Source organism: Physeter macrocephalus, chromosome 11 (genome assembly GCF_002837175.3).
Source record: "Physeter macrocephalus isolate SW-GA chromosome 11, ASM283717v5, whole genome shotgun sequence".
Taxonomy (NCBI): domain Eukaryota; kingdom Metazoa; phylum Chordata; class Mammalia; order Artiodactyla; family Physeteridae; genus Physeter; species Physeter macrocephalus.
In genome coordinates, this window is record NC_041224.1 from 24,157,928 (window position 1) to 24,171,967 (window position 14,040).

The window sequence follows — 14,040 nt, forward strand, 5'->3', positions numbered from 1 at the left end:
AATCTAGTTTTTTTGTTTTGTTTTGTTTATTTTAATTTTTGGCTGCATTGGGTCTTTGTTGCTGCCCGTGGGCTTTCTCTAGTTGTGGTGAGCGGGGCTACTCTTCCTTGCGGTGCACGGGCTTCTCATTGCGGTGGCTTCTCTTGTTGCGGAGCACGGGCTCTAGGCGCGCGGGCTTCGGTAGTTGTGGCACACGGGCTTAGTTGCTCCACGGCATGTGGGGTCTTCCCGGACCTAGGATGAAACCCGTGTCCCCTGCATTGGCAGGCAGATTCTTAACCACTGTGCCACCAGGGAAGTCCCAGTAAGTATTTGTTGACTGACTTAAATTGTGTAACCTCAGGCAAGTTAATTAACCTCTGGGTGCCTTAGTTTCCTCATCTGTTAAATGGGGAAAATAAGTGTCCTATCTAGGTTAATTGTGAGGATAGATTTAATCAGGCAATACATGTAAAGCTCAAGAACAGTGCCTGGCACAGAGTGAGAACGCCTAATAGTTATTAGATACTGTTTTTATTATCATCAGGCAGGTAGATAGACTGAGTAGATTCCTCTCTCTCAACTGACAGCCACGCACAGGAGCAACAGAGCAGGGGACTTTCTTCTGGGTATGTAGATGGCTGTTCTGGTGGAATTTTGAAGACCAGTTCTAACCTGTCTGAACTTAATTGACCAACTCATTTTAATGATCAAAAAGTCAATTTTACAATCCTTTGTTGTTGCATTAAAAATTTTTTACTAACAACTATTCTATCTTTTCTTTTAATTCTTATTGCTCTAAATTTTCATTCTGTTCTTGGTACCAGTACCTCAATGCAAGTAAAGATGATGCATGACTAAAAGCACGGCTGAAAAGAAGAGCTTTGCAACCATCAAATTAGACCATCCACAAATTCATAATATCTTAATCTGGTGCTATAGGAAAGCAGGCTTTTGACAAATAAGCGCCTTATAAAAATGTAAATGTGGGCTTCCCTGGTGGCGCAGTGGTTGAGAATCCGCCTGCCGATGCAGGGGACACGGGTTCGTGCCCCGGTCCGGGAAGATCCCACATGCCGCGGAGTGGCTGGGCCCGTGAGCCGTGGCCGCTGACCCTGTGCGTCAGGAGCCTGTGCTCCGCAATGGGAGAGGCCACAGCAGTGAGAGGCCCGCGTACCACAAAATCTTCATTGTATTGATGCTGGCTGCCACTGAATACATCTTTCAGTAAAGCCAAGAATTGATCATCAAAAAGGAAAAATCTTAACATTTTTATGCAGAAGTTATTAGGACCACTTTTTAAAATTATTTATTTATTTATTTGGCTGTGCTGGGTCTTAGTTGCAGCACACGGGATCTTTGTTGTGGCATGCAGGATCTTTTAGTTGACGTACGTGGGATCTAGTTCCCTGGCCAGGGATCGAACCTGGGCCCCCTGCATTGGGAACGCATAGTCTTAGCCACTGGACCACCAGGGAAGTCCCAGAACCACTTTTTAAAAACCTGTATGAACAGTTTTGTTTTCTATTTTATGAAGAATTCTTATAAGTTTATTAATAACTATTTTATTTAATATACAAAATTGGATTTTTATGAATATATCTTTTCTTTTTAAATGTGTCAAATAACCCCCTTTTTTTTTTTCCTAAGAGTCATCTCTTAAGGTATTGCAGTGATGTACCAAATTAAACAGTCAAGAGGTTAAAGGAAATTACTGGAATAGAAGAGAGGTCAGGGAGAGGATTGCAAAGAACATACAAAAGTCCAGCTATACAGATAAAGCTTGTATAACCCCTTATTTTAATACTATTATGCTCAAAATTCAGTTCCAAACAAGAAAGTATAACATATGTGTCATGAGAAAAATATTTGAATGCGTTCATATGTGTATTCATTTTTGTTCTCACAGATTTGCAAATTTACACATAAACACGTAAAAAAACAAACTGTGACATTGGCAAATGCAAACAGGCACATATAATTTATTCTCAGTTTTGAAGCCCAGTGCAAGCCTGAGGAATACAGCTAATTCTATGTAAATAGCAAAACACATATAATATAGATTATATGTTAAAGTGATATAGGTAACCTGATTTATTACTGTGTAATTAAGATTCCATTTTTGTTCTGAAGTGAGGTATGAATCTCTGTTTATGGGGCTAAAATGAATCAGATATATGATGTGAATAAAGGAATACTTAAAATAGAAGATATAGTTTGTTTTTATTTATTATAATGGCAAATTAACCTACCCCTTGAAATGTTTTTGTTTTTTTTTTTTGCGGTACGTGGGCCTCTCACTGTTGTAGCCTCTCCCGTTGCGGAGCACAGGCTCCGGACGCGCAGGCTCAGCGGCCATGGCTCACGGGCCCAACCGCTCCACGGCACGTGGGATCTTGCCGGATCGGGGCACAAACCCATGTCCCCTGCATCGGCAGACGGATTCTCAACCACTGCGCCACCAGGGAAGCCCCCTTGAAATGTTAAGTGACTTCAGGTTGAGTTAGATAAGAAGGAAAGCCATGGATGACGTCACTTGAGTTGCATGGTGGCTGTTAGATTTTTCTCAAAGCAACAAAAACTGATTCAGGCCTAAATAGATGTGAATCCCAGTGAACCTCTGTGTTTGCCAACAAAATTTATCTGTATAAATACCAGTATTTACTCACTTGGAAAGCACTAAAAAAAAGTGAAATATTGCTATAGTGAGTGATGTTCCAGAGACCTGTAGCTGTGATTACAGCTTGGAAACAGACTCTCTGTTTATTTGCCGTGGTAGTTAAAGGAAACGTGGGATTTGGTGACCTCCAAGGACTGTCCAGCCCCGGAATGTCACGTCTTTGCGTGCAGGGTAACAGACTCCACGTCTAGGGCACAGGTGGTGGAATGACAGTGACTAATGACTTCTTCCCACTAGTCTGGGAGGTTACCTACGCTCTCTGTGTTTTCAACAAAGCACTTTTAAATAACTAAAGATGAGCAAGAGCTAATCCTTACTTAATAAGAGCTCCCAGTTGGGAAAGAAGTTCTAACACAGTAACAAAAAGAGCGTGATCCAGTATGATGGATGCTATTATTGAGTGCTTACACTAAGTACTGTATGCTATTTTATTTAAATGTCACAACAATCCTATGAATTACATATTAATCTCTTCATTTTATAGATGAGGAAACAAACCCAGGGAGGTTAAATGCCTTATCAAGGTTGTTGTTTTGGGGGACTGGATTTACTGATGGGGTTACCAAGTACAATGGACAGCACATCTCTCTATCAGGTATTAAGACATCCATGAAAGCTGGATTCCAGATGATCAATAGGGTTTTATGAAGGATAAGTGCACTGAGGAGGATGTTATTTAAAGGGAATAGCATATACCAAGACAAAGAGAATGTTTAAAATCCTGTTCGGACAATGTCAAGGGCCCTGATGGGTAAGAGTTGAATCCTGAAAAGTAGGTTGGGGCAAATTATGAAGGACTTTGAAAGACATACTGAGACTTGAACTCTCCCCACTTCATCATGACCTGTCACGGAGGATTTTCAAACAGGAGACTGGCACATTCAAATTTCTATTTCAAATTCGAAGTGATGGTGATGGGGCTTGATGGGGGATCCAGGAGCCTGCAGGCTGGATGAGCTGATGAGGGTCTCAACAGTAAGGATGAAGCAAAGGAAACTCTCTGCAGGGGAAACCAGCAGGATTTTTTTTGACTGATTGGGTGGAAAAACGGGAAGAGTCAGGGACTCTGCCAGGGTTTGTAAATTAGACTAACAAATGAATAATGACCAAGAGCCAAGTTAAGGGCATGTAGGAGGAGAATGCACCAGAGGGGGAAGAATGATGGAAAGGACTGTGGACTATTGAACGGGCTGTTTTAGGCGAGCCACTCCGATAAAATGAGGTCTGCCCTGGCTCAGGTACAAAGTCATGGCTGGAATTGCTCGTGCAAATGGCAATGAAACCTGCATCCAAATTGAGTTAAATAGTTGAGGTTAACTTGGCCATAGATATAAACAGGTGTCCTTTTAAGCATATATATATCAGAGTACTTAGGGTAGGCTTTTTTCCTGCTCTCTGGGGATATAACTGACATATTAAGTTTAAGGCGTACAACATAATGATGTGATATATGTATATATTGTGAAATGATCACCACAACAAGTTGAATTGACATATCCATCACCTGGCATAGTCACAATGTTTTATGGACAGATTTTCTAATTATGTGTATTTAAAGTTTATATATGAAATTTACATATGTGGAGAAGAAAAACTATCTGAAGATAAAAGCTGAGGCTTAGAAGCTTGAGCCTTGTGGAAAGACTGAGAATTCGGGAAAATTGCCCTGTCATTCAAGGAATCTGAGGCAGAATTTCAGCCTGGATGTGCAGCCTCAGCCACCCACCCCTCTCCTGTCCACTCTCCACACCCTCCAAAAAAAAAAAAACCCAGCGAAATCTGTCTGATAAAGAACAATTCCAAATTATTTATTTATTTTTATTGTTTTAAATTTTTATTTATTTATTTTCTTTGATTTTTTTTTTTTTGGTTGCGTCAGGTCTTAGTTGCGGCATGTGGGGTCTTCATTGAGGCGTGCAGACCTTTCATTGCAGCGCGGGCTTCTCTCTAGTTGTGGCATGCAGGTTTTCTCTCTCTAGTTGTGGCACCCCGGGTCCAGAGTGCGTGGGCTCTGTAGTTTGCAGCATGCAGGCTCAGTAGTTGTGGCGAGCGGGCTTTAGTTGCCCTGTGGCAGGTGGGATCTCCGTTCCCCAACCAGGGATCGAACCCGCATCCCCTGCACTGGAAGGTACATTCTTTACCACTGGACCACCAGGGAAGTCCCTGCAAATTTTTTAAATCAACGGTTTGTTGTTCTTCCCAAGACACAAAAGGAATTCAGAAATGACATACTTACAAAAAGATGTTAATTCCACCCAGTTGCAAAGTGCACGTTGATTGTTTTGCAATCCATTGCTTCACTAAGGCTCCTCCACCCCTGCTCTTGGGGCTGTTAACCCATACAACACTTTGAGCGCTCAGGGCTGGGCGTGTTCTTGCTCGGTTTCTCTCTTTTTAATCCTGATTTTGACCTTCCGGAAATACCGAACATACAAATAGACACAGCCCTATTTTCTTGTGCATGTGTATGTGTATAGGCACTATATATATCCGCGGGACTCTTGTTCTGTCCATAAGGTTTTCTTGGGGAAGATAAATATGTAAGATGATTTGAATGTAGACATTAATACACATTTATGTTAATGGCCCTTAATTAAATGTTTTATTATTTTCACCAAGGATACAACTCTTTTAAACTGTGATCCATTCAGTAACATATTTACTTATGACAGGATTTACAGAATAATTTTGATGTTGACTCCTTTAAATATTTCAATATCAACACACTCTGGGACAAAGGAATGAAAGGACAGGGGGAAAGATTTTTACCAGATGAACGAAGGGAGAGTCAGCAGAGGTCACAAGAAGATGCTGCTGTTTCAAGTTATTTCCATGTTAGGTGTATGAGTCACTCTGGCAAGTCCTCAACCCGTTCTGGTTTTTTTTTTTTTTAATTTAATTTTTATTTTATACTGGAGTATAGTTGGTTTACAATATTGTGTTAGTTTCAGGTGTACAGCAAAGTGATTCAGTTATACATATACATATCTCCATTTCTTTTCCCATTTAGGTTACTACAGAGTACTGAGTAGAGTTTCCTGTGCTATGCAGTAGGTCCTTGTTGATTATCTCTTTTATATATAATGGTGTTTATATGCCTCACCCCATTCTGTATCAGTGGTGTATACAGGCTGAGAAGCTCAGGTCTTTGGGCTCAGTGGATATTTCTGACCCATCGATGCCACATTTCCTTTCAAGACTTCATTCTTCATCATTTAGCGCTTTTCCAAATGTAATGGTTTAAGAGAAAGCATCAAGGATAAGATTCTTATTACTAGCATCATCTTTGGTTCCTTTGAGTTTAACACTGACTGGCAGTTTTGAGGTCAGCAAATAAATCTATTTTTTTCCACCCTGAAAGGATTACTTTTCTCTCATGAAAAACTTTGAAATATGTTAACACTAGTACTTACTCTTAACTTTCCCTGTTAGTAATAATTCATCTGAAGGATTCCTTTATTTTGTCACATTATTGTACTGCATAATATTGTAAAGAAAATAAATTCACATGGGCAGTTCTGGAATTTTATAGTTTTTTTCTTCTAATTTCCTCTTATTAGAGTGAATCATCCATTATAAGATTTTGAAACCAGATGAATTGTTTGAAGGGACACTTTTGGAAACCATGAGTACTTTGTTGACTTAAATATTTTCTTTCCTCTATTTTGTAGGTAATTTGAAGAAGGGAGAGTATGGTTCAGATACTTTATAAGCAGCTGGGAGGGAATTAAAACCATATGTGAATGGATCCTAGCATTGACTTCCCTCCCCAACCAGAGGCAGGGCTCACCTGCATCTCTCTTTCCTTCTCCGACTATGATAAACACTAAGCCCAACAATCCACATAGAATGGGATGAACTTCTTCCATCCTTTCTTCACTGATGCTGTTTGAATCCTTCCTACCTCTTAGACCTACACACATAGACCCACACCTGCAGTGTCTGCCTTACCTGTCACTTCTGTACCTGAGGGCTCATCTGCCTACCTTGTGTGGTTTGACCCTGAGCACTCACTGAATGGCTTCATCAGACTCAAACACGTGCCTCCCTGTCCCATGTGTATGTTCACCTGATTCTTTCAGGTGTGTCTGCTACTTAGAAGTGGGCTTGTCCCATCGTATCATAGACTTCTTTTGTTTGAATGAAGTCCCCTTCCTGGCCCTTCCTGGTCAACCCAGTTTTGTAGCTTCCCCATGCTCCTGCAAGATACCTCCTCCACTGGAGCCAGATAGGAGGTTCTGGAAAATTAACAATCATAGCAATTCAAATATTCTCCCTCCAATATAAAACATGCACAACTGAAAACTTGAAATGACTATTGAATGTACTCAGGAACTGTATAGCTCAGAGAGGCTTTTATGTTTCACTGGAGAGAGAGCCTAGAAGGAGAGCAAAGAAAGAGTTTTTGTGGGGAGTAGGAAATTCAGATGGAAAATACTCTCAATCCTCATCTCATCTTCAGTGAAGGTGGTAAAGTTGTACATGGAAAAAGGAGTTGTTCCTTCTTAAAATTGGGAGAGGGGAAAACATATGATGGGAAAATTAAGCCAGAAGATTTCCTAAGTGATGTAAAGTGAAGATAACTATTGAAGATAATATGGGAGGATTGAACACTAGCTTTGCAGGGTGGATATTTGGAGGATATGCACTAATTCACCCCAGATGGTTTTTACAGCCCTCATTCCTTCTGATTTCTCAGTGTCAGTGCCATTCTGGGTGTTTACTGTTAATATCAACCCAGCTTGTAGATCAGTTCGGAACATGGTTAAGTGCTAGATAAATGTGTTCATCATCGTCATCATTATCATACCACATCTCTGTACTTTCAAGAATTGGGTTTTTAAAAAATTATTCAAAAAAAAAATTATTCAGGTCAGTTTTAAGTAAGCAGAGTCAGTATGAGAAAGGTCTTTTATATACACATTTATAAAGAGAGAACGCCTGATTAGCTAAAGCTATTAAATATGAAAAAGTATTATTGCTCGAGTATTAGTTTGAAGTTATGGTAAAGGGAGAACTGTAAGTTTTCAAGATGACTTATTCAAGGAAAAATAGATCTGACTTGGCCTATTTTAGCCAAATAATTTTTTTATTGAAGTATGGTTGCTGTACAATATTATGTAAGTTACAGGTGTACAATATAGTGATTGACAATTTTTAAAGGTTATACTCCATTTGTAGTTATTATAATATATTAGCTATATTCCCTGTGTTGTACAATTTATCCTTGTAGCTTATTTTATACCTAATGGTTTGTATTTCTTATTCCCCTACCCTATATTGCCCCTCCCCACTTCCCTCTCCACACTGGTAACCACTAGTTTGTTCTCTATATCTGTGAGTCTGCTTCTTTTTTGTTTTATTCACTAGTTTCTTGTATTTTTCAGATTCCACATATAAGTGATATCATACACTATTTGTCTTTCTCCGTCAGACTTATTTCAGTTAACATAATGCCCTCCAAGTCCATCCATGTCACTGCAAAGGTCAAAATTGCATTCTTTTTTATGACTGAGTAGTATTCCATTGTATATATGTACCACATCTTCTTTATCCATTCATCTGCTGATGGACACATAGGTTGCTTCCAAATCTTGGCAATTCAAATAATTTATTTTATTTTATTTATTTGTTTATTTATTTTGGCTGTGTTGGGTCTTCGTTGCTGCACGTGGGCTTTCTCTAGTTGCAGCGAGCAGAGGCTGCTCTTCATTGTGGTGTGCGGGCTTCTCATTGTGGCGGCTTCTCTTGTTGCGGAGCACAGGCTCTAGGCTTGTGGGCTTCAGTAGTTGTGGCGCACGTGCTTAGTTGCTCTGCAGCATGTGGGATCTTCTCGGACCAGGGATCAAACCCATGTCCCCTGCATTGGCAGGTGGATTCTTAACCACTGTGTCATGAAGGAAGTCCCAAATAATTTATTTTAAATGCAAACACACACGTGTGTGTGCAGAGATAATAGTATTATGGTTATGGTAAAAAAAACCAACAACAATCTTTTAGTGCTACATATGTATCTACATAAAAACGATTAGTCATGAGTTGATCATTGTTACAGCTGGACACTGGGTACATAAAAATCATTATATTATTCTCTTTACTTTTGTATATATTTAAAAGTTTCCATATAAAATGATTAAGACACAAACACACACATACATACATATAAATATTGTTTGGCTTAAATAATACACGTTGTACTAACCAGACTTCTTAGCTTGAGCTGTAATTGGTACTAATCTTCTAGTGTTTTAGAGCATTTGGGACCCTAAGAAATTGTCTGCGGCAAACTCCTCATCTTATAGATGAAGCAGTTGAGTCCCTTTGCTAAACAACACATTACTAATTAAGCCTCATAATCATGTCTCCTAATGTCCTAATCCAGCCTTGCCAGCTATGTCAGGAGGAGAGCGACTAGTTACACCTCCCAGGGCATCCCCACCCCACTTTAGGGAAACACTTTTCCTCTCTTGGACAGTTCTTTCACTCGGTTTAAGTAGAGAAAGATTATAACGTAAAACTTGTTTTATTTCCATCTCTCATCACTTGATTGTGTGGCCATTTTAGTTCTAAGTGTTTGTCACCCTAATATTTCCAAATAAATGTGCCAAAAGATGCTGTTTCAGAGATAACTTTGTAAAGCAAGGAATCATTTGGTAAATAATCTTACCGCTGACATATCATTTTTGTGTAGGTTTTTAAATGGAAATGAAGTTCTACATGACTCTGATGCCATCACCTGTGGCCTGAGGCTTTCTCCTTTTCCAATCAGGGTGTCCTACGGTGATGTGAATTCCTGAATGTTGTCCACTTTGTCCACTTGGCCCCAAAGAGACTAGTTCCATCTGGAAAAAGAGTCCAGTTGTTGGTCTGAGACAGTTACTAGGGTTCCGTTCAATCTTGGACCAAGCAAATTGCAGAGAGGTCAGGCATGGAATTTCAGGGTGAAATGCACCTCCCTCTCTACAACCTTCTCTTCTTGACTTACTTGCCTGTCTATGGGGCTTTTGGGGAAAAGAGAGAGATGAGACAGTTATCCAGGGATCAGACTTTTATTAGATTGTTTATAACTGGATTTCTTCCGTTTTCAGATGGGTGAGTCAAACGAAGATATAGACCAAATGTTCAGCAATTTGCTGGGAGAGATGGATCTCCTGACCCAGGTAAATTCCCTTCCTTAACTTTCAAATGAGAAAAAAATGGGGTTAAATGGATGTAGGCGAAGGGTATGTAGTTGTCCATTGTACTATTTTTTCACCTTCTTGTTTGACATTTTTCAAAGTAAAACAACATTAAAGGAAACAAAATGGGGTTACAGAATTTGATTTTAATATGACAAGAGAACTATCTTTTTAAAAAGACTGGAAATTGACAATATTATGTATTCCTGATGTAACAGTGGTGGGGGAGAAAATAAACCTTTTTTCCTGTTTATACCGTTCTGAGTTCAGTTAATTGAATACCTGGGTCACACATACATTCTGTGATGGCAATTTTCATGCTCATCGTGTTCAGATATTTAACCAGTGGAGGAATTTTCTCCAAGCAAACCTTCCACAACCACTACCACTAAACAATTTCCCTTGCAGTTACCTTTATATAAAGACTAGTCAGCTCATCGCTTTCTGCATAAAGCACTAAAATAAGAATCATCCAGTATTCCTCAATATGATAGGGGTCTTAAAGTTTTCTACAAAGTAAATGAAGAATAATCTATGTTTTTTTAAGTATTTATTTTAGGAAAAATAAATCAATGTTAGTTAGCATCTACTTTATATTCCATATAAAATTCAAGAGGGTTTAGATTCTATGAAAGAAGAGACAAAATCTTAGACAACTCCCTGACTAATAACCAGGGAGTGTTAGCATGGAAGCTACATTTCTATAAATCAGAGGACCTTTTTCCTCCCACGAAGGGGGAGGGTTTAATGAACATCTGTGGTCTCTCTGTCCGTTCACTCACTTCTGCTCCATAGAGGAATGAGTATTCTGATTGGTCAGAGTCTGGGATTTTCATAGTTGAGTGTTGTTACTCTAATTCAGGAGTGAGAAGAGGGCCCCTTAGAGTGTCTTGGATCTGCCTTTACTGAAGGCCTTTCTGGGTTTTGATCTTTCTTTATTGCGCTCAGGTGAGTGGGGTCACAGGGTTTGCTTGGCTAAAACTGTGACTGAAGGAGTTCCTTCCTAAAACTGGTTTCCTCTCTCTCCTTTCCCTCTCTCTCTATTTTACTCAAAGCCTGTTATGTTACACATTCATGCATTCATGTTTTGTTAGAGAACTACTTCTAATTTCTGTAAGTAGCCTAGTAAATTATATTCCTGAGAAAAAAATGAGTTGGCAACCCTAATTGTGATGTTATACTTCCCAGTTATAGCATTTAAAAACCAACTAGTTAATGAATTTTTTTTTACTTTCTTTCACTAAATTTTTTTTTCTGGTATTTGCCCCGTAGTTTCTCCATCAACCTCCCCCTTTCTTGGCAATTTTTGCAAGCTCATTCTGATTTTTAGAATGAATTCTGGAGTTCAGTCACTTTTCCCTACATTTTATCCTTGATCTAACTTGATTGGGTTCTTTTTTTTTTAACTTCTTCTTGATTAATGGCTTTTTTTCTACGTATAACTGATGCTATCTCATTAATTTATTCTCAAACGTATAATAATTGGTTTCCTTCAGAAATTTAAGACATGAACAAGGATATTACTTACCAAATCAAATTAATATCAAAGAATGTACTCATTGTCATGAAAACATTCATGACATTTAAGAACAGGTGAAATCACTTCTCAAACTATGGATGTAAAAATATTTTTAAATATTAGCTTTTAAATCATACAAGCAGTCACTTTATCAATTAGAAAATAATGTTATTTACAAAATTAGTTAACTTACTGTGTCTTAATTTCTTTTTAACAAGTTTTATTAAATAAGAGTAACAGCATTAACATTTTACTGTGTAATAACAGGTTGCATCCTGAAACAGCTCTTATCTTCAAGTGACTAAACAATTCCTTTCTTTGATGTCATAACTTAAATCCTTATGAATTGTATGTAGTATATGTGTCACAATGCTTCATTCCCGGAAATTTTTTGTTGTCTCTAAAAATGAACAACCTCATTCTCATCATTTGACCTGTTTTGTTTCAAGATGTACCTTCTTTTTTTTTTTTTTTTTTTTTTTGGTGGTACGCGGGCCTCCCTCTGCTGTGGCCTCTCCCGTTGCGGAGCACAGGCTCCGGACGCGCAGGCTCAGCGGCCATGGCTCACGGGCCCAGCCGCTCCGCGGCACGTGGGATCTTCCCGGACCGGGACACGAACCCGTGTTCCCTGCATCGGCAGGTGGACTCTCAACCACTGCGCCACCAGGGAAGCCCAAGATGTACCTTCTAGAATAATTTTTAACTTGTCATTTTCTGTAGGAAAAAAAATCACCTAAAGCATGTTCAAGTAAGAATACAGTTTTTAGAGAACATATTTAAAGAGAACATGTATAAGCAGCAAATGATTCTTTACTTAATGATTAAATTGCACTGCAAAAATATTAGTATCATGAATAACTTTGGGGGTTGGGATCCGTTTTCACAGAGTTTAGGAGTCGACACTCTCCCTCCTCCAGAACCTAAACCGCCCAGAGCTGAATTTAACTACAGTGTGGGGTTTAAGGATTTAAATGGTGAGTATCATTTCTTTTCTTAAGTAATTTGAAATGATAACAATGACTAAAATCTGTACACAACTGTAATCTGAAAACAAAATTTAAGGAACTTGGACATCATGACAAGTATAATTTTTAAAGTCCTGGATTTCATTCAGATTGAGTGCTGCTGTGTTTGGATTGAATTGAGAGGCCAAGAAGATATTTTTGCCTGTAATGAAAAGGAACACTACCCTGTATTTGCTGAAAGTCTCAAAGCTTTCTAATTTTTTTTTTTTGAAAACAGAGAGTTTCTTCTTACTCCTAAGCCATTACAGTAATAAGGTACAATAGTATAAGAAAATATTAATAAGGAAATGTCCCTTCAAGGATATTAATGAACTGCCCATTTCATAATGATTGAGAATATATGAATAGATGCTTCAAAATATATTTTAATTAATATATATTTAATATATAATATAGTATATTTGCTCTATTTGACATTTTAGTCTCCTGAAGTTTGTCATATTTTATTAACAAAAATCTCTCTTCCTACTTAGTGCATTGACAATCTTTAGCCCATGTGCTACACAAATTACAATGAATCTTGAAGTAATTGCTTCCAAATTAATGAGAATTCACTGCAACTCTTGGAAAAGATTTTCCAAAGACTTAAAGTCCCAACCAAAAGAATAAAAAACAAAATAATAGAGAAGCCCAGTTACAGAAATCCAGAGTTCCAAGTTTTATTTCCGTCACTCACTGGGTTCCTTTGTTTCTGTCATTTTCAGTAATTTTTAGATTAAACCCTTAAGGTTCCAATACCTGTATCTTGATAAATTATAGTACATCTCTTCTGATTTCCTCTTTTTCCCACCCTCTTTTCTATATTACATATAAACTTATTATTTCTGTCAGTCATTTCCATTGCAACATGGAATGATGGTAACATTCATGAAGTTTCAGAAAACCAACACACTTTTGTAAAATTATGACGTTAATAGAGAACATATACTTGCACATATGAACAGTGCAGATTTGCCTGACACACTCATAACAGCTGAATAATCAGTGCAATTAAAATTAAAATTGAATCAGTAATTTAGTTGTAGTAAGCTCAACTAATGCTTTCGAAGCACTTATTACCTAGTATCAAAAAATTACTGAAAATGTCAGAAACCAAGAAACCCAGCAATATATAAACATAGTCATGTTAAAAGACAGTAACAAGAAACTTGTGTCATTAAGGAGACAAGACCATAAAAAAGTACTGATATATACTGAAAATTAAATTTGTTGGGAATTACAATAGGAATAGATTTTTTTTTTTTACTGTCTTCCCTTAAAACATTGCTTAAAATGAGTCAAAAAATATTTCACCCAAAGTTATTTGGAGAGTTAATGATAAACTTCTGAACAGAATCCCCAGTTCTTTATCACTCAATCCCATACCAATATGTAGAGGATTATAATTTGCTTTGGAAATTGTTACTATATGTGTTACTGTGGGAATTTTGTCCCTAAAATTTTTATAAAGGATTAAAATCATTTGCTGTGTGTCTACAGTTACAATGTAATTGATGACACTAGAAAATTAGGAGTATGCTTCATTAGTTCTACACATATTTTCTCTGAGATTTTTTAAATTTCACTTAATTTTATGAAAAGTTATATGCAAAACAGCGGTGGCTTAGAAGGAAAATGCTTTTTACCCAGTTAAGAGATCCAGACTTCAGTCCAAGTGCT

General features: G+C 37.9%; 1 protein-coding gene across 2 annotated transcripts in view; it reads left to right on the forward strand.

Moving 5' to 3' along the window:
* APBB1IP (amyloid beta precursor protein binding family B member 1 interacting protein) overlaps positions 1–14,040 on the forward strand; it is a 95,755-nt gene that overhangs the window by 30,752 nt on the left and 50,963 nt on the right. For both annotated transcript variants that reach the window (XM_024129674.3, XM_024129675.3), the window contains exons 2-3: positions 9,748–9,819; positions 12,243–12,330. In XM_024129674.3, coding sequence (XP_023985442.1) covers positions 9,748–9,819; positions 12,243–12,330 — 160 coding nt within the window. The remainder of the gene's footprint in view (positions 1–9,747; positions 9,820–12,242; positions 12,331–14,040) is intronic.